This window comes from Notechis scutatus, chromosome 16 (genome assembly GCF_049901735.1).
Source record: "Notechis scutatus isolate UNSWTSFEM ecotype Mainland chromosome 16, rNotScu1.2, whole genome shotgun sequence".
In the NCBI taxonomy this organism is placed as follows: domain Eukaryota; kingdom Metazoa; phylum Chordata; class Lepidosauria; order Squamata; family Elapidae; genus Notechis; species Notechis scutatus.
The window spans coordinates 6,484,886-6,511,995 of NC_142024.1; the positions used below are offsets into that span (position 1 = coordinate 6,484,886).

At 47.5% G+C, this 27,110-nt stretch overlaps 1 protein-coding gene across 1 annotated transcript in view; it reads left to right on the forward strand.

Moving 5' to 3' along the window:
• The first annotated feature begins 3,354 nt into the window (after positions 1-3,354).
• The window catches only part of EPHA2 (EPH receptor A2), a 36,090-nt gene continuing 12,334 nt past the window's right edge, over positions 3,355-27,110 (forward strand). Inside the window, exons 1-5 of the mRNA XM_026684396.2 lie at positions 3,355-3,563; positions 15,506-15,573; positions 17,265-17,925; positions 25,280-25,435; positions 26,522-26,854. Of these exons, the coding sequence (XP_026540181.1) occupies positions 3,467-3,563; positions 15,506-15,573; positions 17,265-17,925; positions 25,280-25,435; positions 26,522-26,854 (1,315 nt within the window). The 5' untranslated portion in view covers positions 3,355-3,466. The remainder of the gene's footprint in view (positions 3,564-15,505; positions 15,574-17,264; positions 17,926-25,279; positions 25,436-26,521; positions 26,855-27,110) is intronic.

Genomic DNA, 27,110 nt, shown 5'->3' on the forward strand with positions numbered 1-27,110 from the left:
ACATAAATGTGCGATGAGAAACTCCTCCGTGGGTGAATGAAATGCACTGTATTTCCCTAAGTGACATAAATGTTCTATTTTCTTTTATTACTATTTCACTATGAAACTCTGTGGTCGGGCTTAGTTTTTGGGGAGGAAAATAAGGGGGAAAAAATTCTGCCTCTGCCTACCAGCATCCATCAGTATTCATCTGGCTAGCGTCCTGTCAGTGTGTGAGAGAGTTGAGGGCTATTTGGAAACTGAAAGAGTATTTGCTGCGTGAGCAGGGAGACAGCAAGGAGCCTGGGCATGGCTTAGCTCAACTGTTCTGTACTAAAGCTGCCTGGTACTCTGAAACTGAAACGGAAACTCCTCTCCTCTGCTTGTGTTTTGCATTTGGAAGAGATTTCATTTCAAGTGGGGAGGGGGAGTAGAGTGTGTTAATAATAATATAGGAAATATGAATGCTCTGATGGTCATTTGGAAAAACCCTTTCTTAGTGAACCCCTAGAAGCCGAGAGGAACATAGATGCCAAATTTCAAGTTTGTAGGCTTTACGGTTCTGAAGATTTTGTGATGGTGCACACCAGAACAACTAGACACAAGGACAGTTTTTCCCCAAAAGCCATCACTCTGCTAAACAAATAATTCCCTCAACATTGTTCAACTATTACAAAGTCTGCACTACTATTCCTATTAATCTTCTCATCACTCCTTATCACCCATCCCCTCCCACTTGTGACTGTAGGACTGTAACTTTTTCGCTTGTATCCTTACGATATTGACTGTTTCCTAGTATGATTTGATTGCTGATTGTACCCTATGACTATCATTGTGTTGTACGTTATGATTCTCTCTGTATGTATGTATGTATGTATGTATGTATGTATGGTATTCAGCTTTGTTCGGGTATTTTCCCACGTCATTGTAGTTGTGCTTTTAAAGTTGTAGCAACGTTTCGGCAGAATCTCATCTGCCATCATCAGGCTTCTGTACTGTGTTCGTCTGTGAGTCAGACTTTTACAGTTGTTTCAGTTTTAAATTTAAAACTGTCTGACTCACAGACGAACACAATCCAGAAGCCTGATGATGGCAGATGAGATTCTGCCGAAATGTTGCTACAACTTTAAAAGCACAACTACAATGACGTGGGAAAATACCCGAACAAAGCTGAATACCATACATGTAAGTACCCGCGAAAACTTAAGAAAACATATATATGTATGTATGTATGTATGTATGTATGTATGTATGTATGTATGTGTGTATATATATATATATCTACCTATCTACCTATCTACCTATCTACCTATCTATCTTTGGGTATACCTAGCAAAAGGAGTTTGCTCTAAACAAAGGACAATTTATCAAGCTCACTATTATTTTTTTCACCATTTAATTTTTTTTCTAACAGCAGTTTCTTATTGTAAACTGATAATCAGGGGGGAAAATATATATATATATTAAACCTCATGGCCTTTAAAGCATGACATTGCCTATGCTTTGCCTTCCATCATGGAACAGACCAACAACTTAATACTGACATATCATCCAATGTCTTTTGGGAACCCAAATCAGAAAGAAAATGGACAAAGCAGCGTGTCTTGTTTTGAGCAGGATTCTTTGGGCAAGCAGGAAGAAATAAGTCTCTTGTCATGAAAGCAAATCCAGTGACTACTTGTCCAATGCAAACACACAGACACACACACACACATACCAGGGCTGCGTGGGCTGCTCTCAATCAAACTCTTAAAAGCGAAGAATACACTTCCAATGTCTCTTCCAATTCTTGTTATTCTATTTTATTCTAAATAAAGATAAGAAATTCCCTATAGACTAGCAAGAGATTTGGGGGAGGGCGGGGAGAAAGTGCTTGGAGGATAGATGGGATTTATGAGGCAGAGGGGAAGGTGGCATCCTTGGCTTTGGGAAATCTTTTGGGAAGGGCTTTTTCGATTGCTCTCAGCCTCTTTTGGGGGGCTTTATATTACAATTTCAGTCCGCACTGCCGTGTCAAACAGCAGGGTCTTGTAAGCCAATTTCTGCAAAGACGTCAGAAGGGGAGAAGGCAGCTCAGCCTGCTCTAAGCAGGACATTGTTATTGACTGGGCATTTCCAGCATGAGAGGGGAGCTAATGGTGTGTGTTTCATTTATACTCCCTTTTCGGAGTGGGAAAGGAAAGGGAAAGGAGGAGGGGAGAGGAGAGGAGGGGAGGGGAGGAGGAAGAGACAATGGAAGGGAAAAGAAGGTGGAAGGGAAGGTAGGGGGAAGGAAGGGAAGGAGGAAGACGGAAGGGGAGGTAGGGGAGGGGAGGGCAGGAGGAAGAGGGAAGGGAAAGGAAAGGAAGAGAAAGGGGAAGGGAAGATAGGGGAAGGGGAGGAAGGGAAAGGAAAGGAAGGGGGAAGAGGGATGGAAAGGCAAAAGAGGGAAAGGGAAGGGAAGGAGGGCAGGGAAAAGGAAAGGAGGGGAGGGAAGGGAAGGGGAAGAGGGAAGAGGGAAGGGAAAGGAAAGGAAGGTGGAAGGAAGGAAGGGAAGGGGAAGGAAGAGGGAAGGAAAGGAGGAAGAGGGAAGGGGGAAGAGGGAAGGGGAGGTTGGGGAAGGAGAGGGGAGGGAGGGAAGGGAAGGAGGAAGAGGAAGGGAAGGAGGAAGAGGGAAGGGAAATGAAAGGAAGAGAAGGAAGAGAAAGGGGAAGGGAAGATAGGGGAAGGGGAGGGAAGGGAAAGGAAAGGAAGGGGGAAGAGGGATGGAAAGGCGAAAGAGGGAAAGGGAAGGGAAGGAGGGCAGGGAAAAGGAAAGAAGGGGAGGGAAGGAAAGGGAAAGGAAAGGAAGGGAAGGAGGAAGGAAGGAGGGGAAGGGAAAGGAAGGGAAGGAGGAAGAGGAAAGGAGGAAGACGGAAGGGGAGGTAGGGGAAGGGAAGGAGGAAGAGGGAAGGGAAAGGAGGGCAGGGAAAAGGAAAGGGGAGGGAAGGGGAGGGAAAGGAGGAGAGGAGAAGGGAGGGGAGAGGAAAGGGGTCCCTGCAGATTTTACTCCACTCGTTATTCCGACTAAAGGGAATTCCGAGCCCATTCAATATAAATCCCTGTTTTCCGGCCTGGGGCTCGGTGGCGTTTTGACAGGCCGGCTTCGCTGGAAGTAAGGAGCGCCCGGCACCCCCTCCCCCAATCCTGGCTAGCCAAGGATGCCAACCGCCCCCTTTCCCCGGCGCTCTGCCCCGCAGCTGCCCCCCACCCGCGCCCCCCGCCTTCCCTCGGGGAGATCTCCCCGGGCGGGGCTCCCTGGGAGCGGGGCGGGGCGGTCTGCTCGGCCTCCGGAGGCGTGGCCCCGGTGACGTCATCCCAGGCATGAATGAACAGGGCGAGAACTTTCCCACCAGCCTCCCATTGAGCTTCCCGTCCCGGGGCTGCCGGAGTCACGCGGCGGCGAAGAGGCGACTCGCTCCGGAGAACCGCGAAGGCAGCGGTTGGGGGGGGGGGACTCGGCTACAGCATGGGCAGCCTGCCGGGGCTCCGCGGGACCTTCCTGGTGTGGTCCGCCGCCTTGCTCCTCCTGCTCCAGACCCTCCGGAGCTCCCAGAGCCAGGAAGGTAAGGAGCGGCGTGGGGCGGCTTCGGACGCCTCCGAGGGGAGGTGGCAACGGGCGGCGGTCCCTGATCTCCTCCTCCAGCCTCGCTCCGTCCGATTTCCACCGATTCCCCATTCTGGCTAAGCCGCGTTGGGCGTTGGGGCAGGAAGGGAGATTGAGATCGGCCCCGCTGGAGCTGAGGCTGAAGTTAGTTTCCCTCCCCCCTCTCTCTCTCGATCACACACACACACACACACACACACACACACACACAATTCTCTCACTCGCACACACCTTGACCCCCTCCTCCCGGCCTCTGGAGCTGAGACTGGAGTTCGTTCCCCCCCTCCCTCCCCCTACTCACACACACCACACACACACACCACTCTCTCCCACTAATTCACACACACACCTTGACACACACACACACACACACACACTCTGGAGCTGAGACTGAAGTTCGTTCTCCCCCTCCCTCCCCCCACTCTCACACACACACACCACTCTCACTCATTCACACACATACCTAGACCCCCCCTCCCAGCCTCTGAAACTGAGGCTGAAGTTCTCTCTCTGTCACACACACACACACACACATAATATTCTCACACACACCTTGACACACACACACACACTGCCTCTGGAGCTGCAACTGAAGTTCGTTCCCCCCTTCCTTTCCTCATCTCTCTCTCTTTCACACACACACTCCACACACACTGCTGGACTGAAGTTTGTTCCCCCTCTCCCTCCCTCCTCTCTCTCTCTCACACACACACTCCACACACACTGCTGGACTGAAGTTTGTTTTTCCCCCTCCCTCCCTCCCTTCCTCCTCTTTCTCTCTCTCTCTCTCTCTCACACACACACACACTGCCGGCCTTTTTTTGCCAAGGCTTGGCAAAGCTTCATCTGTTTCCTTAAAGAGCAAAGCTGGGGGGCCTGGAGGAGAGAGGAAGGGAAGGGGGGGGGAGGAATGGCAGGCCAGATCTCCCTTGTGGGGCGGAGGTGGGGGGGTGCAGACGGGACTGGAGGAAAGTGGTGGGAAGCAGCCAGAGGAAACCAACCAACCCGGCCATGCGGCCTTGGCGGCTGGTGTCACTTGGGCTCTTTGAAGAAGGGTGCAGCGCAGTGCCGGCGGCTGGGCAAGGTGGGAAGGCGCCAGACACACCCTGAAATGAGTGACTTGCTTTAGTTCCGATAGGTGTGTCTGGGGGGAGGGGAGAGGCGGAGGCCCAGGGATGCAGGACTGCGTATTGTACTTTTTGCCCACAGACCGAACCGGAGAAAAAGTTAGAAAACTTTTAGAACTTAGAAAAAGTCTTGGAAGAAAAGGGAGATTGACAGGGCCTCAGATTCGGTGGGGGGGGGCCAATCTAGGCTGGTGGAAAGTGCCTCTCCTCATCCTGTGTTTGGGGGGGGGGTCTTGGATTGGAGGCAGGCTCTTCTCAAAAAGGGTGTTTGCTCTTTTATTTGGGATTTGAGGGTCCTGTGAAGGTTGTGCGTTAAGCTTTGAGGAATCGGGAGTTGTCTCTTAACTTTCAAGTAGAACGAGCTCTAATTTTTTTATTTGAAAAAACAAAAACTGATGTGCACTCGGTGCAATCAAAAGATTAAATAAAATAGGAAGGATATAGTGTGTGAAATGGCAGGGCTTGAGGCCTGGTGTTTTTGAGAGGCGACCTGTTTCAGGATGATGGAAAACAAGGATGATGGGGGGAAAAAATGGCTAGAACAGGGGTCCCCAAACTTGGCAACTTTAAGACTTGTGCAAGATCGGTGTATGCCCAAAACTGGAAGAATGAAGATACCCCTACAGAAAGTGAAATAATAAGGAAAATATTAGTCTGTGCAGAGATGGACAGATGAACTTTAGAAATCAAAAATAAGGGTGGGACAAAGTATTATAAAGCCTGGAATAAAATATATGAATGGCTAGCAGAGTCAAGGAAAAAGAAAGAAAGGGTTGACGCTTTATGGGAATGAAAATTAAAGTTTTGTAAACCAAAGAGAATGGAATATAATGGACAAATACGAGATGATACAAATGCAGGAGTATAAAAGATGGTTGTAAATATGTAGATAATTGTAGATAAATGTAAATAGAAATAATATGCAGTTAGCTCTATACTAATAACATAAAAGGAAAAGAAATCAACTGTTATGTGTATCTATACAACAACTTGTATGGCCAAATTAATGGCCAAGAAAGTCACACTGTGTTCAATTGTTTTAATGTTGATTCAAGAAAATTTAATAATAATAATAAAAATAAATAATTGACGAGAAACAACTTGAAAAAAATCACCAGATATCAAGACTTGAGAATCGAACTGCAGAGACTCCGGCATAAACCAGTGCAGGTGGTTCCAGTGGTACTGGGCACACTGGGTGCTGCTGTGCCTAAAGACCTAGGCAAGCACTTAAAAACAATGGGCGCTGACAAGATCACCACTGGTCAGCTGCAGAAGGCCACCTTACTGGGATCTGCTCGCATAATCCGCTGATACATCACACAGTCCTAAACGCTTGGGAAGTGTTCGACTAGTGATTTGTGATACGAAACCCAGCATAGTTATCTCGTTTGCTGTGTACGCTGTTGTTTTTTTGTGAATAATAATAATAATAATAATAATAATAATAATTAATAATAATAATCCACAAGTCTTAAAGTTGCCAAGTTTGGAGGCCTCTGGGCTAGAGGGAGAGTTGGGAGGGGGAAGTTTGTATTCAAACCCATAAATGCGATATTGAATGGGCTGTGTCTGAAGATTTCTGGGAAAGGATGCGCTTGGCCAAGAAGCAAGAAGCATCATGCAGTCCTGTTGCACCTCTGCTTTTCGGGCTGCTAGTTTGAATTGGAGAAGGAGGTTGGGGTTTGCGCCCAGGTGAGAAAATAACTGGATTCGGAAATCATTGCAAAGGGGTGGGTGGGTGGGGAAATGGCCCCAGTTCTGCTGCCTGGGTTCATAACTACTGGGCCCGGCGGTGGTGCTGTGGGTTCAGACCAGATGGAGCAATGAAGGCCAACCGTCTGAGGAGGCGGCTGGGCCAGGGAAGGGCCCTGAATCAACAGCAGGTGATCAATGGGATTAGCATATCGGAAAGGAAGTGGCTCCTTAAAAAGAGGAAAAAAATGATTTCGATTGAAAATACGCTTCCCTTCCCTCCCTCCACCCCTCTGCTTCTTGGCTCAGAGAAGCGGATCTGTTTTTCCTTCCTTATGGGAGGCGGGGGGGGGAGCCTCCTGCCCCCACCCCCCCTTGCCCCTGCCTTTCAAATGAGCAGTTCCAAAGTTGAGACTTTCCCGTGCTTAGCAGTGATGCAGGACAGGCTCCTGGGCTGAGAGAGTCAGACCGGAAGGTTCAAGGATCCAGAGCGGAGGAGACGCAGCCAAGGTCGCTTCCCAGCTCAGCCACTTTCCACCTGGTCAGGCCTCCCTGTCTCGGGAGGAGGAGGAGGAGGAGGAGGGCAGAGGGAAGCCTTCCAGGGCAGCCCTTCCGCCCAGTGGCCGGGCAAGTCTGGGCCTGTCCCTGGAAGGGTGATGCCATGTCCCGAAAGCCAAGCTTGTAGCTTCTCGGCGGCTCTCCCGTCTCCAAGAAATGTCCGCAATTCAAAGTATTCTTGGTCACGAGGAGCCATTTGGCCCGAATCGGGACAAGGGAGCGGAACAAGGCCTAGGGGCTGCCCCAAAGAAGAAGGGGGCGGGCGGGGTTCAAGCTATTTTCCAAAGCACCTGAGGGCAGGATAAGAAGCAACGGGTGGAAACTAACCAAGGAGAGAAGCAATTTAGAACTAAGGAGGAATTGCCTGACCCTGAGAACAATTCATCTGTGGAACAACTGGCCTCCAGAACTTTGGAAGTTTTTTAAGAAGAGATTGATCAACCGTTGGTCTGAAATGTATCGGGGCTTCCTGCGGGTTGGACTAGAAGACCTCCAAGGTCCCTTCCAACTCTTGTTATTCTGTTAATATTTCCTCAGCCCACTCTAAAAACAAGCACTGGCTAAACCAAGCCAGCAACTGGGACCGCCAGGAGCCCAAAGAGGGGAGCACGAGAAGATGTCCCCCTTGCCCTCCTCTTCCAGCCGTGGCACGGTCCCCTTTCTCCCTTCAGCCTCACCCTTGGCCAAGGGAGAGGAAAGGCTGCCACAGGAGGTGGGGACGGAGCCCCCCCCTGTCCCAGCTTCCTTGAAACCTCTGGGGTGGCCGAAGAGAGAGGCTGCGGCCTTGAGAGAGGGAGCTGAGCTTGCCCAAGGAGAAATTCCACACACACACACACTCCATGCCGACCCACAAGGCAGGGAAACCTCTTCCAAACCACAACTCTGAAGGGCCGTGCTGGGCTTGCAAGAAAAGGCAGGAATGGAGTTAATGAAGAGGCAGGAGAGCCCTCTGGCCTCTAATTATGGTGGCGGGCTGGATGGGGGTGTGTGTGGAGGGGAGACGGGAGAGAGAGATCTGTCCAGTAAGCGGTTCCCCTCCTGCCCTGCTTTGCAGCCTGGCTCTCCTCAAGACTCCGGTGTGGCAATTCCAGAACAGGCCCTCCTGCGCTGGCTTCTCCCAAAACCGCATCATCTTCCAACCCAGAGGAGGGCGGTACCCGGAAAAAAAAACACCCGCTCTTCACCGTTTCGTCCTAAACGGCCTCTCCGCCAAACCTCCCCGTGCTGATCTGCAATAATATTAAGCCTTGTGGTGGATTCTTCTTCGTCTCCCCCCCACAATTTGCCTAAATTGAATTGGTTTCAAATCTCCCAAAAGGATGACATTTGCTAGGGCGACTGTCTGGGCTCTGATCTGGAGGAACTGTCCCGGTGGGGGGGTTGTCTGAAGTGCACCGTATAAATTGGGGGGGGGGGGGGAAGTGCCTTAATTACGCAGCTTCATACAAGGATGGATTCCGAATTGCGGCCTGCAACGTTCTCCTTGCTTTTCTCTTAGCTTTTCTCTGTCTTCGGACTTGTAGTAGGACGACAAATGAAGGACAATGGGTTCCCCACCTATTTTATTTTGGGGGGGCAGAGGAGTGTTTCTCCTGTGGGTCACCTGAGGTACGGATTCTGCCCCCCACCCCGCCTTCTGGAAACGGTCAAAATTGTGGTTCTTCCAGAGGGGGCCTTTGAGGATTAATGGTAAGAGATCGATGCTTTTTTTAAAACAAAAACAAACCTCTAATTTTAACCCCTTGCCTTGAGTAGCTATGTTAAATCATTGGGGAGGTTTGTTTGGTCTTTGCAGCCTTCCTTTCTAATTATCTAAGCCACCTCCTAGACCAATTGGTTTCAGACAGTGAGATGAATTTCATAAGTAAATAAATGTTACCCCCCTCACACACACACACACACACACCCCGCTCATCCAGGATGGCAAACCCAGAGTTTAAACCTGCTCAAAAAGGGAGGTGAGGGGCAGCAGGTAAGGCCCACCAGTAGAATGGAATAAGAATAAGAATAAGTAGAGTAGAGTAGAGTAGAGTAGAATAAGGGAAAGGAGAATGGAATAAGAATAAGAGTAGAGTAGAGTAGAGTAGAGTAGAGTAGAGTAGAGTAGAGTAGAGTAGAGTAGAGTAGAATAAAGGAAAGGAGAATGGAATGAAATGGAAGTAGAGTAGAGGTTAGAGGTAGAGGTAGAGTAGAGTAGAACAGAACAGAACAGAATTCTTTATTGGCCAAGTGTGATTGGACACATAATGAATTTGTATTTGTGTAAATACTCTCAGTATATATAAAAGATACATTCATTAAGAATCAAGAATCATAACATACAACAATGATACAGGATACAATTAGCAATCAAATCATACAAGGAAACAATATAAATTGTAAGGATACAAGCAACAAGGTTACAGTCATATAGTCACAAGTGGGAGGGGATGGGTGATAGGAACAATGAGAAGATTAATAGTAATAGTAGTGCAGACTTTGTAAATAGTTAGAATAGAATAGAATTCTTTATTGGCCAAGTGGGATTGGACACACAAGGAATTTGTCTTGGTGCAAATGCTCTCAGGGTCCATAAAAGAAAAGATACATTCATCAAGAGTCAGGAACCATCAGCTACGACACTTAATGATATAGTCATAGGGTATATAAATACTTTAGAATATAGTCCTAGGGCACAATAAGCAATCGAGTCATACCAGGAAACAGTCCATATAAATCGTTAGGGATACAAGCGACAAAGTTACTGTCGTACAGTCACAAGTGGGAGGGGATGGGTGATAAGGAGGGATGAGAGGGCAGAAGGCGGCTTTCTTGCCTTGGGACTTTGTGCCCCAAAACAAGTCTTTCCGATCCCTTTGTGGTTCGAATCCTGCCAATTCTGAAAACTCAGGTAATTGGGGCAAACGGTTTAAAGCATTTCCATCTCTCTTGCATGTTAGTTAGATAGTCTCGCTCTCTCTGGAGGAGAGAGTCCCCCCCCCCCTCCATGTTCAGTGTTATTCAAAATCATAAAATCTAAGAGGTTCTTTTTAAAGCCAGGGCTTTCTGATTTGAGGTTTAGCTGTTGTCAGGCTCCAGCGCAATCCGCCTCTAATGTCACTGACGGGCAAATTCCTGTGGATTGCTTTGCTATGCATCCTTAGCCAGGCGTGGAATTGTGGGCTCTCAGCCCCCCCCCGCTTCCCCCGCCAACCCAGCTTTGCATGGGATTGAAAAACAGGCAGTTTAAAAAAAGGAAGAAGAAGAAAAAAAACTTCTGCAACTCTGTAAGAAGAGGGTGAAGTTTAAAATTAACTCTGGAAGTCGGTGGGAAAGAAAAGCCGTTCCAGATGTCTTACAAACACTCTGGGAGGAGACGTGATTCCTTAAGCTTCTCTCCCTGATTTATGAGGGTCAGGGACTGAAACCAACATGCAGAGCTAGATTGGGTGGGGAGGGGTGCCTGGATTGAAGCCCAGGCCTGGCTGACCCAATGGTTCACAGGGTCTCTCACGGGCTCTTTCTCGTGGAGGAGGTTACAGGGCTACTGGGAGGATGAAAAGAAAGAGACCTAAAACCTGCATTCAACGGAAGAGAGATTGTCCGCATGCCGATTAAGCTGTGTGACCCTGCTATCAATCAGAGGATGGCTCTGTTGGGGCAATGGAGGCTGAATATTAATTCCTAAAGTGCCACAAGGTTCCCTCTTAGGCTCAGGACTCTTCAATATCTTCATAAACGACTTAGATGAGGGAATAGAAGGGGAACTTACCAAATTTGCAGGTGATACTAAGCTGGCAGGAATAATAGCCAACACCCTAGAAGATTAGGCTGAAGTTCCAGATGGATCTTGACAGACTTGAACCCTGGGCCCCATCTGACAAAATGCAATTCAGTGTAGAGAAAAGTAAAGTCCTACACTTAGGCAAGAAAAAAGTACACCTATAGACTGAGTGAAACTAGGCTTAATAGCAATAACTGGGAGAGGGATCTTAGTGGACAACCAGTTAAATATGAGCCAAATAGTGTGGAGCGGCAGCCAAAAAAGCTAATGCAATCCAAAGTTGTATTAATACAATCAAGATCAAGGGAGGTACTAATACCACTCTATAAGGCCTTAGTAAGACCACACCTAGAGTACTGCATCCAGTTTTGGTCACCACACTATAAAAAAGATGTTGAGACTCTAGAAAGAGTGCAGAGAAGAGCAATCAGGATGACTGGAGGCTAAAACATACGATGAACGGTTGCAGGAACCAGGCCTGGCTAGTCTAGGGAAGAGAAGGACCAGGGGAGACAGGAGAGCAACCTTCCAAGATTTGAGGGGCTGCCACAGAGAGGAGGAAGGGGTCAAGCTATTCTCCAAAGCACCCGAAGGCCAGATAAGGAATAATAATGGATGGAAACTGAACAACCTGGAAATAAGGAGAAATTTTTCCAATAATGAGAACAATCAACAGCGTGCCTTCAGAAGTTGTGGGAGCTTCATCCCTGGAAGCTTTCAAGAAGAGATTGGACTCCCCATCTGTCAGAAATGGTGTATGGTCTCTTGCTTGGGTGGCAGGTTGGACTAGATGACCTAAATGGTCCCTTCCAACTCTGTTAATCTGTAACGCCTCTTGCCTTTGGACGCTGCCTGTAATCTGGATAGACAACAGGAGCTTTTTTTTTTTTTGGGGGGAGTGTCTGACCCACCAAAGCGGCTCTCATAGAACTTAGATGAATTTCATGTTAAATATCCACCCCAATTTAACTGAAGTTTCTACACAGTCTTCACCCCGTCCCTCGGCTCTTCATGAACCCAAACTGGACTCCACCCCGCCATTAATATATCCTGAACGGCTGGATGTGCCAGGGGAGCTTGGTTCTCCCCCCACCCCCCAATCCCAGGGAAGCCACAATGCAGGTGTGGAGGCTCAGCAATTTCCAGAGGCATGACTTGACGGAGCCAGTAACATCTCTAGAAGGGCAACAGAGGTGGAAATGCAACACGACGCGTGGACTGGGAGGCAACAGGGAATCTCTTCAGCCCAGGTTGGCTTAGCTTTTCTGGGGGGGGGGGAGATTGCTGTAAAAAGGGGGGGATCCCGGCTAATATCCACCTGCTTTTTGATACGTGTAGCAGCCTTGTTCCAAGACGAGGAAGTGTCCTTCGGGCGGTCTGTGATACGGAAGGGATGTTTAATGCACGCAAAGCCTCGCCTTCTCTATACCCCTGACGATTGAGTTAGTCACCTTTTGTCTCTTGGGTGAAAACTGCAAGGATTCCACGGTGACACATATCAGGAATTGGCAAGCCAGGAATTAAACAGCCTTTGGCTCTTCCAAGGGCCCCCTCTGCTGCCAGGAGCCCACAGAGAAGGGGGGGGAGAAAAATCGTGGGGAACAGGAATACTCCACGGTTGGGATCTTTGACAGGAGGTGGAGGTGGGGCGGTGTTTCCACAGGGGCAGAGCAGCTGCTGCAAAAGGTATTTCATACCTACTTCTATCTAAGACTAGCTCGATACCCGTGCTTCGCTATGAAACTATGTCATTGGGCAAGTTTTTGGGGATGAAAATAAGTGGGGGTGGGTGGGAATTCTGCCTCTGCCTACCAGCATCCATCGGTATTCGTCTGGCTAGCATTCAGAGGCAATCTCTACCATTGCATACTCCGGATTGAGACCAAATAATGGGGGGTGGGAAAGAGTTTTTACTGCTGGCAGTTGAGTTTTGTTGCTTTTGTAAGGAAACTAATTGACAAGCTAAATGAATCCACCCTCGTGAGACATAACTTCCAGCACTCTTAATTTCTTAAAATGGTCCATAGGTGGCCTCTCTGGAGCCAAACTCGGACTTTTTAGCTTTTTCAAGATGGAAAATTCCCAGGCCAAGAACTCAGGAGAGAGAAATATATCTTGTGCAGACCTGACCTGAGGTGGGCAGGTGCATTTTCTTTTATTACTGGCTCGATCCCCGTGCTTTGCTACGAAACTCTGTGGTCGGGCTTAGTTTTTGGGGAGGAAAATAAGGGGAAAAATTCTGCCTCTGCCTACCAGCATCCATCGGTATTCATCTGGCTAGTATCCTGTCAGGGGGAGGAAGGAAGGAAGGAAGAAAGAGGGAAAGAAAGAGGGAAAGAAAGAAAGGAAGGAAGGAAGGAAAGAAAGAAAAAAGAGGGAAAGAAGAGGAAGGAAGGAAGGAAAGAAAGAAGGGAAAGAAAGAAAAGAAAGGGAAGGCAGGAAAGAAAGGGAAAGAAAGAAAAGAAAGGGAAGGAAAGGAAAGAAAGTTAGTCTTCTGGCCAGGTCTTCTTGACTCATAGGAAACTAGAAAGGAAAGAAAGGAAACTAGAAAGAAAAGAAAGAAGGGAAAGAAAGGAAAGAAAGATGGGGAAAGAAAGAAAGAAAAGAAAGTCAGTCAGTCTTCTGGCCAGGTATTTTTGACTCGTAGGAAACTAGCTCTGGTCTTTTGGTTCTTGTTTTTGATTTCACACCATGAGGCTCTTAAAAGCAGGTAGGGAATTCTTAAAGGGTTGCACAATGGAGGGACTGAGACAAAGCTCCGAAAGATTTATTTAAACTTTAAACTGACTCCCCCCCCCCGCCTTTGACATTCTTGGAGGAAAACACGCACACAATCTAAACATTTAAAGCCGCACCAGGGTTGTTTAAACAAGTATGTTTTGCACTGCGCAATGAGAAGGAGAACGCTACTATGTTGTGCACGCAGGTGTGCGTGGCAGCGTACAGTGGATCCCAGACTAATACGTGTTTTAAGCTGAAATAGATGTAGGACATTCTGAAAACTTCGATCCATAGCTGAAAATCATTCCAAATACTTCTCTTTTCCCTAAGCCCAGGTTTTTTTTATTTTTTTTGCAACCCCAGAGGAGGGAAAGCATTGCCCCTCCCTCTTTGTCCCAACCGAGAGGATCAAATCTTATTCTCCAGGCAACAAATGCTTCATCTCGGATTTTCTCAGGGTGCCTCACTTATATAACCCAGACTTCCAGAGGATTCTAACCGGATGTTGTTGCTCATTTTACATCGGAATATTTTAAGAATATTTTATTCTTGGCAGGATTCCTTTTGCTGAGTCTCCTCTAACTTGGTTCCAATCTGTTGGGTGGTTAGCCACGGTGGCACAGTAGTGGTTAGAGTGCGGTACTGCAGGCTACTTCTGCTGACTGCCAGTTGACTGCAGTTTGGCAGATCGAATCTCAACAGGCTCAAGGTTGATTCGGTCTTCCATCTTTCCAAGACGGGTAAAGTGAGGACCCAAATTGTTGGGGGCAATAAGCTGACTCTGTCAACCGCTTAGAGAGGGCTGTAAAGCACTATAAAGTGGCACTATAAGTCCAAGTGCTGTTGCTATTAATTGCTCACCTTAGGACTCTACAGCAGCCGCCAGGAGATTAAGAGCCCCCTTCCACTTGCTCCACTGTGTTCCCAATCCTGCTTGGGTGCCCTGGGGCAGCTGCTGCTGTTGACACAATATAGGGTGTTACAGGCGACCCCATTTCAGTTGCCCAGGTGCTCCTCAGCACCTACATTCTGCAGAGGTGAAGGTGAATTCAGTTCAGTCAAGAGGTTCCCTGTTACATAAACCCTGTGGGCACAGCCACTGACCTGATGCGGCAAGCACATGCATAGAAATAGGTAACTTACGGAGAAGGAAGAAACTGAATACTTTTTAACATGGGATTTGTTTTATCAATGGCTAACTAGCAGAAACAGAAGTTAGAAATGTAAAGAAGAATGACATAAGGTTCAATAAAAATGGATAAGCACATACGATTATTATTTGTGATTATTATTGTTATGATTATTATTGTTATTGCTGTTTCTCAAAATTAACTGTACCCAGAACACACACTGTTTATGTAGAAATTTTTATGTTTAAAAAGTGCAATAGCAATAGAACTTAGACCTATATACCGCTTCACCGTGCTTTACAGCCCTCTCTTAAGCGGGTTCTCTAAGTCAGCCTATTGCCCTCAACAATTTTGGGTCCTTATTTTACCCACCTCGGAAGGATGGAAGGCCGAGTCAACCTTGAGCCTGGTGAGATTCAACCTGCCGAATTGCAGGCAGCTAGCAGGCAGCAGAAGTAGCCTGCAGTACTGCACTCTAACCACTGCGCCACCACGGCTGATAATAATTAATAAATATGTGACTTCAGGAGAAAATTAGCGCTCTACTCCCTGGGATTAGCCACTGGCACAAATGGCGTTCACTTCTTTTTACTTGAGACTTATTTGGTGGTTTTAAGTCTTTGTCTCTCCCTGTTCCTGCCCAAGCCATTCTCAGTTCCTCCTTGGGGATGGAGCCTCACTTCTCTCGGGGCAAGGCAAGGTTTGGAGGCTGTCTGGCATGACTTTTTCTGAGCTGCCTGCTATGCCAGAGGAAAGGATGCAGCGGTGAAATTGCCTTTCCCCCATCCTGAAGTCTTAGTGCGTTTCTAGAGCTTTAAAGAGTTCCTATTATTTCCCCGCAGTTTGAAGGGTTTATGGGGCTCGGGATACCATCTAACCGGCATCTTTTGGCTCCTTTCTCTTCTAGTTGTCCTGCTAGATTTTGCCAAAGCCCAGGGGGATCTTGGATGGCTCAATCATCCCTATGGAAAAGGGGTAAGTTTCTGGTTCTTTCTGGCAAAATTGCCCCCCTAGTCTAAAAAAAAAAGTCAGCTTTCACAGTGTTAACTCGATTTTTGAGGGTGGAGTTTCCCTCTAGTGCAAGGCTGTCAAACTCAATTTCATTGAGGGCCCCATCAGGGTTGTGTTTCACCTTGGGAGGCCGGGGTGGGCGTGGCCAGCTCGACAACACTCATGTCGGGGATTGTCTGTGGCGGCCTGAGTACTCTGCCAGCAAAAACAGGCTCCCAAGCTCCGTTTTCTGCTGCAGCAGCCTCTTGTCAGCGAAAACGGAGCTCAGGAGGGCTGCAACGGCGGCCTTCCCGCGCTCCGTTTTCGCTAGCAGAGCCACCATGGGCTGGTCCTTTGTTGTTTTCAGGGTGGCCGCGTAGTCCAGATTTAAACACCTTGCGGGCTGGATCCAGCCCACAGGCCTTGAGTTGGACCACCCCTGCTCTAGTGGAAAGCATAACAAGCTTTGCTTCAAATATCTGTTTTCATTTTTAAAAGGGAATGGTTCCATTAGAAGGTTGAACCGAAACAATTTCTCTTATCGGATTAAAACAGTACAGGATACTGCTAAACTAATTGGGTTTTGAAAGGATGGCCAAATGGGGGGGAAAAAGAGGCCCAAATAACCATCAGGAAGTAGTTCTAGGAACCAGAAAAGGCTGCCGTAGCCAAAGGCAGCACAGCTGTAATCTTAAGAAAGCCAGGGAAATCCATCTAGGTCCTTCGTAGTTTTGGTAAGCAACTACACTGAGCCACAGTTCACAACATGAGATTAGATGGATGTAGATGAGGAGTCTTTATTAGATATGACCTCGTGGATGACCCTCACTCTGTCAAGGACCTTCGAGTTCTCATATCGAATGACCTAAGCGTCAAAGCTCACTGCAAACAGTATTACCAAAAAGGCTTTTAAGAGTTGTAAATTTAATTTTATGAAACTTCTCCTCTGGTAATACCGATTTGCAAACTAGGGCATTCAAGACCTTTGCTAGACCAATACTTGAAGACAGCTCTGCTATCTGGAATCCGCACTGTATATCAGACATAAATTGAGCGAGTCCAGAAGTATTTTACCAGAAGAGTACTACACTCCTCTGTCCGCAACAGAATACACCTACACCACCACACTTGAGATTCTAGGCTTAGACAACCTTGAACTACGCCAGCTAAGACTGGACTTAAGCATAGTACATAAAATCATATGTTACGATGTCTTAACCAGTTAATGAATATTTCAGCTTTAACCACAACAACACAAGAGCACACAACAGATATAAATTAAATATAAACCACTCCAAACTCGATTGCAGGAAGTACGATTTCAGCAACAGAGTGGTCAATGTCTGGAACTCACTACCTGATTCTGTTGTCACCTGCTCAAACTCCCACTCCTTTACCCTCAAACTAACCTCTATCGACCTCACCCCATTCCTAAGAGGTCTGTAAGGGGACGTGCATAAGCGCACAATTGTGCTTACTGTCCCTGTCCTATTGTCCCCAATTATTAGTTCCCATTTCTTGTATTTAAACTTATGTTTATTCTTACTTCTATTATATTGTAAGCATTTGACTAAATAAAATAAAATAATTGGCTGTGATGGCCCAGAGAGAGGAGTTCTGTGGCTGTGCATGGTGTTAAAAGCAATACCGTGATGTCTTCTCCCTCCCTCCACCAGTGGGATCTTCTTCAGAACGTCATGAACGAATCCCTCATCTACATCTACTCAGTTTGCAACGTGCAGGAAGGCGATCAGGATAACTGGCTGAGGACCAACTGGATCTACCGAGGGGAAGCTCAACGTATCTTCATTGAAATCCAGTTCACCGTCCGGGACTGCAACACCTTCTCGCCTGGGACGGGCACCTGCAAGGAGACGTTCAACCTCTTCTACGCCGAGTCGGACGTCGACTACGGCATCAATTTCCAGAAGCGCCAGTTCCAAAAGATCGACACGATTGCCCCCGACGAGATCACCCTGCTGGAAGACTTCAGCACCCGCAACGTGAAGATCAACGTGGAGGTGCGCTCGGTCGGGCCTCTCACCCGGAAGGGCTTCTACGTGGCCTTCCAGGACATCGGTGCCTGCGTGGCACTCCTCTCCGTCCGGATCTACTACAAGAAGTGCCCCGGAGTCTTCCGCAATATGGCCAGCTTCCCGGAAACCATTGCCGGGGCTGATTCGCAAGCCCTAGCCAAGGTGCCTGGCACTTGTGTGGCGGAAGCCGTGGCCACTGAAGAACCCTTCATGCACTGCAACTCGGATGGAGAGTGGCTGGTGCCCATTGGCGAGTGTCTTTGCCGAGAAGGGTATGAGAAAGACGGGGACAGCTGCAGAGGTAAGTCAACCGTGACTCTCCCTCTCGCTTCGTTTACTGAATTTCTAGTTTGTCGGGCACTAAATGAACGACGTTTTAAAAAGTTAAGGAGGAGAAATGTCAATTCCGGCTTCTGCGAAAGTGGCGCGACTGGGCAGATTCTAGGATGGCAACCCAAGGGAAGCAAACGCTCTTATTTTCATTTGGTTGGGGCAGGAGTATGTGTGGGAAGTTGGAATATTGCCGGGACAAGCAAAAGAGTAAGAATGTGCATGGTGTAAAGGCCTGCATACACTTCCTTCTCTGAAGGCCCTTAACTTAGCCCCCTGTTCTGGGGTGAATCAAAGGGCTTTGCAGCCCCACGAGGAGGAGGGCATGTAATATCCAAGGAGAGGATTTGCCATGGCTTTTGTCCTTCCTGTGGGGAAATAAGGGGCCTCCAGGGCAGACCCTGGCCTTGGAACTGAGCATTGGGAAGCGCCGGCAGCTGGAGGCCTGGCAGGACAGAAAGCGCAGGTCTCCCTTGCGGCCACTCCCCAGGTGTGGTGTGGGCGGCCGAGCAGGTGTGCTTTTGGTCCTGCAGGAACTGCTGGAGAGCCAGCCGATCCCTCCCTCCGAGCTCCCTCCCTAGAGAGAGACACCCTCTGTCTCCTGGCTGGGGTGTGCCACCTCTGGCTCATTTCCTGCTTGACAAGAACAGCTGGGTGGCGGGGAGGCCTCGAATCCTACAGGAACCTGGCAGATCGGGTGAAGCCTTCCGACGGGACGGGTTTCCCCCCTGCTTCAGAAGCTACGGCTGGATGCCGCACCGAAGCTGCGCAGCTCCACTCTGGGCTAAAGCTACAGGTCCATCCGTGCTACTCGTTTCTGGCCCTAGGGGGGTGCTGCTCATCTCCGTTACAAAGCCAAAGAGCCAGCGCTGTCCGAAGACGTCTCTGTGTTGATGTGGTCGGCACGACTAAACGCCAAAGGTGCACAAAACACGGTTCCCTTCCCAACAAAGGGGTCCCTATTTGTCTACTTGCATTTTTTTTTTTACGTGCTTTCGAACTGCTCGGTTGGCAGAAGCTGGGACCAGGAACGGGAGCTCACTCCGTGACGCGGCAATGCTAGGGATTTTGAATCGCCGAACGGCCGACCTTTCTGACTTGACAAGCTCAGCGTCTTAGCCCCTGAGCCACCAATCTCTCTCTTAGGTCAGGATTCAATCACAAAAGCCAGCTGATGTCCTCAATAGGTGACCCGGGCATTCCTTGGCTAGGCAGGACGTTCCAGCCAGCATACAAGCAAGCCCAGGTCCCTACAGGGAGGAGGAGGTGCATAGGCGCACAAGGAGGCTGAGGGCAAGAAGATTGCGCCTCAGGAATGTGCCCAGAGTTTGCAGAGAGAGAGAGATACGGAGTTCTCAAGGTTACGGAGCCCTCTTGAGTACACACAGCCTCCCCCCTCTTTTCCTCTTCGCTACCGACAGGCCATTATCACACTTCCCTCCCGCCAGACACCGGTGGCATTTGGCCCCTGATAACCAGTGTCGCCAGCGCCCAACTATGGAGGCGGCCCTGGTTTTTTTTTTTAGGTCCATCCTATTGCAACTCGGTGCCCTCTGGTGTGGCTAGGACGAAGCTCCCCATTGCAAAAAGCTCTTCTCTTTAAGCCCAACTACTCCGAAGAGAAGGAGCATCTGCTGCTGAAGGAGCATCACTCACATCTTCTAAATCAGGGGTCTCCAACCTTGGCAACTTTAAGACTGGTGGACTTCTGGGAGTTGAAGTCCACCAGTCTTAAAAGTTGCCCAGGTTGGAGGCCCCTGGTCTAAACGTCCTGCCTGGGCCTCCACCCTATCCAAAAGCTCGCTGTGAAGGGGACGCAGAAAGCGTAAACTTCCGATAAACAGCCCTTCATCTTCTCCGTGCCTGCTCAGAACTGCACTTAAATCCACTGATATTTGCTGGATACTCAGCCACTTAAGGCTGACTGTTCTTTTTATATATATGTATATATGGGTGAGCAGCCATGCTGCGTTGGGCCAGTTTTGTTCTCCTTCTCCAGCCAGAAAGTAATGGCGGCAACAGCTTCTTCTATTAGGAGAATTGCAGAAAATGAGCTTTTCTGCAACCCCAAGGCCTCCAAAAAAGGCAGCCCTGGGTGGGAAACAAAGGAACAAACAGAGATAGGCCGGGCTTCCTGCTTACAGCACCCCTGCCTGCTCTCCTTTTCTGCCACCAGATGTTCCACTCCCAGCAGCCAGCCGTCTCCCTCAGTCAGAAAAATGTGGAGAGTGGCTTTGGGGGTCCTTCTAAACAGACCTCTTGTGTTAAGCATGAATTCTTGGGCAGATACTCTCCCGTCGCCCACCTCCTTCTCCCAACAGGCTGGCACACCTTCCACTTTGCCACCCGTCTTGGCCAAGCAAAGGGCAACCTGGGCTTGCTTAAAACCACGATAGGGCATGATATGCAGATGGCCGGGGATTAAATGCGCTGCATTCGGCATCTAAAACGCCGACTCTTTTTTAAGATCCTGGCGTGTACATTTCTGGTAACGTGTTGTCGATTCAAATGGTTCCAATTAAGTGGACGGGTTAGTTTTTAACAACATTAATATAATCATTATTTAAAAAGGCACTGATTTAAAAGGAGTAAGCGTCTTCGGAGACGATTCTGGCTGCGGTGATATGTACCGATTTCAAAAGCGCTGGGTTTACCTCCACTGCTCCTACAAGATCTGGGCTGCAGATCATGGCTGCCCTTTTCTGCCTCCCTTGGCTGCTATTTTGCAATCGTCCAAAATTTGGTAGCCTCGTTTGGTAGCTCTATCTGCTCATTTAATGCGGATATTAGAAATTGTCTAATTGGATTTCAGTTCAGATGTGATGTGATGTAGCCAACATGAAGGGAATAATCAGTATAATAAGCAAAGCATTACTCCGATGATTGGTGTGGCATGAATTCACCCCCCCTCCTTGAATGTTAAAATACAATTCAGAATCCTAACCAACCCAGGGTGGAGCTGCTTGAAACAGTTTGCATTCTGAGTAAGAGTTTTAGGAGATCTAGGCTGCCATTACGACTCCGCAGACGATACGTACGGCAGCTCAGCAACATCCTGACTATCCATTATACCCACCACTCCCAGTTTATACCAAGGAAGCAGCTGCTGGCACACCTGCCTGGGAAGCCCAAGGCAAGGCCTCAACATGCCTGCTAATTGCACATGGCCCCCTTTGGCCCCCCGAGGCACAAAGAGAAGTCTTCGCTAAGGTGGGACCGGGGGCGGGGGGAGGAAGAGGGGTGGGCCTGTTCCAGTTCTAAGATGCGCCCAGAATGCTTCGCCCTGCACATGTCTAGACAACCTGGGTTCTCTGGCCAATTTTGGGGCATTGTTACGGTTAAAAAGACCCCCCCCACCCACACACACACATTTGCCCGTTGGATTCTTGATTAGAGAACGTGCTTCTAGGAAATAGAGTAATATACCAGCTCTTCACCCACTAAGATGGGCCGATCATAAATAGTGCTTGAGATTTAGTTTGATAACAGAGGACATAATTTGCGTGAAGATACGCCTAAATTTCATCCCCGGCATGAAAAAAATAACCCTACAGGGCCAACGTTGACTCAGATGATGCCAGGGTCTGAACCCTAGAGATGACAGGGTACCATACTGAAAATTTACAGAAAGATGGAAATACTCTCTGGCCATTTTCTGGAGCAGCTTAGAATCTTGTGGACCTTGGAAGTTTTCTAGTCTAGGAAAAATCATGCTGTTAACATCTACCATTGTTTTCTTAAAATAAAATTTTATTTTTAGACAAACATACACAAACACAACATAAAAACATAAAGCCATCTTCCAATTATGTATATACAGTGTGTCGGTTGGTTACAAATTTTTTGTGTATCCTCTCCATAGTCCTCACTTATAATTACTTGCATATATTCTCATATTATCAATCAAATATTTATTATGATTGTTAATCATTCATTTGACTGTAGTATTGTTCCTTCATGTTAAACGAGATATTCCATATTTTTCAATTGATTTATAACAATGCATATTATTATCCTAAATCCATCCAATAATAATACCTCTTTATATTATACTCTATATAATTCTATTCTCCATATATTGTAAAATTCTCCATATTTCATTACCTTATTTTATTTTCCATCCATTGATAGAATAGATCCCAAATCTTATAAAATTGTTTATCTTCTTGTTCTCTAATTTCAAACGTCAATTTACTCATTTCGGCACTACCATTGTGTCCCATCTACAACTCATTTCAATGAGAGCTCCCTAAATTTCCGTGTTGGGGTGAAGGGAACAATAAAGGGATAAACAGTCACACCGTATACCAAAAACACGCATTCCAAGGTCTCTTGGTAGCATCTTCAGCCTTGCCTGCACCACTTCTCCACCTCCATGAGCCCCACCGTCTCAGTCTCAGCCCTGCACGCGGCACCACGCCTTCCCTCCTGCTCGCCTGCCCATCTGTGGGGCAGGTTTACTGCCTCCCCTTTGTTTCCCTCCCTGGAAAGGAGCTGAAAAGGGACCACGGACGCAAAATACAGCCTTGAACTTTGGAGCTAAGTCTTTTCCATTCAACGTGTAATCTCTATTGTTTGCTCGATTCAATCTTTGCATGACAATCAAAGTTTCCAGTCTAGGCAGAAGTTTAGAAGCACCGAAAGGGCTTAAGATGTTGAATGTACAGAAGCTCAAGAAGATTATTTTACCAAGGAGGGGATGTAGAATGTTATTCGGGGTCTCGGCGGTCCGTGCTGCTTTCCTCCCCCACTTCTACTCACTTGAATCTCACGAGAAATACATCTTTGAAGACTTGTGGACTTCAACTCCCAGGATTCCTCCTCCAGGCATGTTAACTCGGGAATTCTGGGAGTTGAAGTCCATGAGTCTTAAACTTGCCAAGTTTGAAGACCCTTGGATTAGATAGATAGATAGATAGATAGATAGATAGATAGATAGATAGATAGATAGATAGACAGAAAAGATAAGATAAGATAAGATAAGATAAGATAAGATAAGATAAGATAAGATGGTAGATAGATAGTTGGTAGATAGTTGGTAGATAGATGATAGATACAGACAGACATAGAGATGTAGAAGCGGTATACAAGTCTAAGGGCTACTGAGTTAGGTAGTTAGATAGACACATGTAGAGATAGATAGATAAGACAGACAGACAGACAGACAGATAGATTAGATAGACAGATAGATAGGTAGATAGGTAGGTAGAGATGGAGATAGAAGATATTGTATACAAGTCTAAGGGCTACTGAGTTAGGTAGTTAGATAGAAACATGTAGAGATAGATAAGACAGACAGACAGATAGATAGACAGATAGATAGGTAGATAGGTAGGTAGAGATGGAGATAGAAGATATTGTATACAAGTCTAAGGGCTACTGAGTTAGGTAGTTAGATAGACACATGTAGAGATAGATAAGACAGACAGACAGATAGATAGATAGGTAGGTAGAGATGGAGATAGAAGATATTGTATACAAGTCTAAGGGCTACTGAGTTAGGTAGTTAGATAGACACATGTAGAGATACATAAGACAGACAGACAGACAGACAGATAGATTAGATAGACAGATGGATAGATAGGTAGATAGGTAGAGATGGAGATAGAAGATATTGTAGATCAGGGGTCTTCAAACTTGACAGCTTTTAAGATTTGTGGACTTCCAACTCCCAGAATTCCTCCTCCAGTCCATGGTAGCTCAGGAATTCTGGGAGTTGAAGTCCACGAGTCTTAAACTTGCCAAGTTGGAAGACCCTTGCCCTAAAGCCACTTGGGTGAGTCTAGGGGTGCTAAGGCAGCATCCGTCATCAAAGGGTTTCTCCACCTACTCTATGCCATTCCACCAGGGCTCCCAATTCCAGCAGAAGGGAACCGGTGCAGCCATGCAAGACCAGAGCCCCAGAGCTCCTTCTCCTAAAAGCCTTCCGGGGGAGCCCATCTGTGTCTTTTCTTCCCACCCCTCGGCACTTGATTGACTGGGAATCTCATAAAAGGTGCCACTCCCCTCCCCTCCCACTGTCCAAGTTTCTTCCCAAGAGGAGGTAGATCTTCTGAACGACCTTCATGGGCTCTCAAGTAGAGGGTCTTTCCTCCAAAAGGTCCCCCTCTGAGGCGACTGCGGTCCTGAGGGCGGGAGATGGTGGCCGGCGAGAGAGAGAGAGAGAGAGAGAGAGGCTCAAGCCAGAACTTCCAAAGCCGCATCCTCTACCAATTCCTACCGGATATGACTCAATTCCCAGGGCACCACCGAGCAAAGCTGTTTCCGACAGGATAGTGTCATTGTCCAGGAAGTAAACATGAAGTATGTAGCTGGCCAGGAAGTCTTTAAGCTGAATGGCATTTTCTCTGCAGCCCTGTCCTGCCAACGTAATTACAAGGATATGCTACTTTCCAAATCTGCCGGTATCAGCAAGAGATGCTATAAAAAGCCAAAATGGCAGCCGGCGGATGCTCTGATCTCACCTACTTCTCGTCTCTGTTGCATTTTTCTAAAACTTCAGGGCCGGCAGGGCTTCATTTTTTAATTATTGGTTTGTTTGTCAAAAAAGTAAGTATAGATATGAACATAAAACATGAAGTAAATACAGGTAAATGGGGACAGTAAGACAGGGATGGTAAGCACACTGGTGCGCTTATGCACGCCCCCTTTAAGGACCTTTTAGGAATGGGGTGAACCATGGTAGACAGTTTGAGGATGAACCTATGAGAGGTTTTGAAATTACCCAGGTGCACTCTCCTGTTTTTATTTCGGCGCTTGTACTAATACGTTCATTCCCATTTTAGAGGTGGAGACTCGACCAAGAAAATGATTTGTTCACAACCCACTATCAATCCTTATCATGTCTCTGCGTTTGATTGTAGCCGATGCTGACTAACTATATTCACTGACCAAGTTTGGCTTAATGCTGGTTGTGAAGAGAAGGACCAGGGGAAACAGGATAGCAGCGGCCTTCCAATATTTGAGGGGCTGCCACAGAGAGGAGGAAGGGGGTCAAGCTATTTTCCAAGGCACCTGTAGGCCAGACAAGGAATAATGGATGGAAACTTAACAAGGAGAGATTTAACGTGGAAATAAGGAGGAATTTCCTGACCGTGAGAACAATCAACCCGTGGAACAGAAGTTGCCCTCAGAAGTTGTGGGAGCGCCATCACTTGAGATTTTCAAGAAGAGATTGGACAAATCTGTCAGAAATGGTGTAGGGTTTCCCGCTTGGCTGGGGGGGGGGTTGGACTAGATGACCTACAAGGTCCCTTCCAACTCTGATTATCTGTTAAATCTGTTTGAAATGGCAGTTAACAAAAAAAAAATTGCTTTCCTTCCAGCTTGCTCGCCCGGATTCTTTAAACAAGACGTCTCCAATAGCGCTTGCTCGAAGTGCCCCGTACACACGCTGCCTTCTTCAGAAGGCTCCACTTTGTGTCCTTGTGAGGAAAGCTACTTCCGGGCTCCAGGTGATCCGGTTTCCATGCCCTGCACAAGTAAGTGAGAAACAGAATCGGTCGCTGGGGAGGGATCGTTGTCAGGAAGGAGGGTGGCTTTATCCCTCTATCAGGCTAGGCGGCTGAGATAAGTGCTGGACAAAGCAAACAGTCTGTGTGTATCAGATCTTGGAAAGGGAGCAATGCACATTTCTTCACTCCGGTGGCGGGACCTACACTTTTATGACTTTTCCCTCTGTTTAGTGAAACCATTCTGGAATTTTTTTTTAAAAAAAAGGCCTTAGATTGGCTTCTACAATTTTGCTTTGCCCCTATCCCATCTAAGGAAGGAAGGAGCAAGTGCAGAATAGAAGAAGGAGAAAAAGGGCAGAGAGAGATACACAACGTAAACCGAGAGAAAAATGTGCAGTTAATGCTCTGACCAAGGCTTCCTGAGTCAGTAACAAAGTTTAGTCCAAACAACTCTTGTTTTATTTCAACGCTGGGAATTAATGTGCATTTCCAGCCTTTAATGAGTCCCAAACAGTCCCTCGAGATAAGCACCCACCTTTCTCTCCTTTGAATTGCTGCCAACAACTGAAGTGACAAATGAACTGTAAAAAACCAACCAAAGTACAAAGTCCACGCAGAGCTTCAAAGTTTAATCTGAACAGAGCAAACAACTTTGCTTCCTGCAAAGGTTTTTCTACCTTTGCACTTCCTTTATACTTTAATAGGAGGGCCAATCACTTCCAAATCTTACTTCCGAGCCGCCTCTTTTGTTTTAGCTGCTCTCGCCTTCTAGCAGCTCTGTGCATGCACGCGCTGGGAACAGGCTCCCCTTGTTCCTCTGCCTTGCTGCTGCCAGATTCTGGAGGCTCTGGAATCAGCACATAACTCCCAGATGGTCCTGGCTCCATCTCTGTATCAGACACAGGACCCTCATCCAAGTCCTCCCCCAACTCCTGTACTGGTCCCTGTTCTTCCCACTGTCCAACTCTGCTACCGTCTGCACAGGCTGCCAGCGAACCACAACAGTTAATCAGTTAAATTGCTGGCTTAAGTAATCATCTTCGGCCTTGCATCCAAGAGATCTGGGCATGCTTTTTTATTTTTCAATTATTCTTTTTGTCTCCTATCTGATAGAGCCCCCCTCGGCTCCTCAGGGGGTGACAGCAATCGGCCTGGGTGCTAAAGTCCAGCTACGTTGGTCTCCACCCCAAAACACGGGGGGCCGCCAAGATATCACCTATCGAGTGTCGTGCGAACAGTGCTGGCCAGATTCAGGGGACTGCCACGTTTGTGATGCCACTCTCCGGTATTCGGACAATCCGCACAAACTCACCGGCACGTCTTTGATGATCAGTGACCTGGAGCCACACGTGAACTACACTTTCACCGTAGAGGCTCATAACGGAGTGTCCTCCTTCAGTACCCAGCGCAGTTACGGAGTCACTAGCATCAGCGTCAATCAGACAGGTAAAGGCCTTGGGTATCGTAAACCGGATTAAAAGGGTTGGGATCTAGTGATACGGTCAGATGCCTATTGCCCGGGGCTCTCTGTTTGTGGCCCCTGGGTGGAATTAAGACAGAATTAAATTCTTTGGTTCTTTGATTCTGGTGAGACTCTGGGTCGTTTAGTTCTATATCAAAACACGTAATTTTGTGATACGGTTTATCAAATCCCTCAGTTTTAACAGACTCTGGTCTTTCAAAAACAAAATCGGCAAAGCCA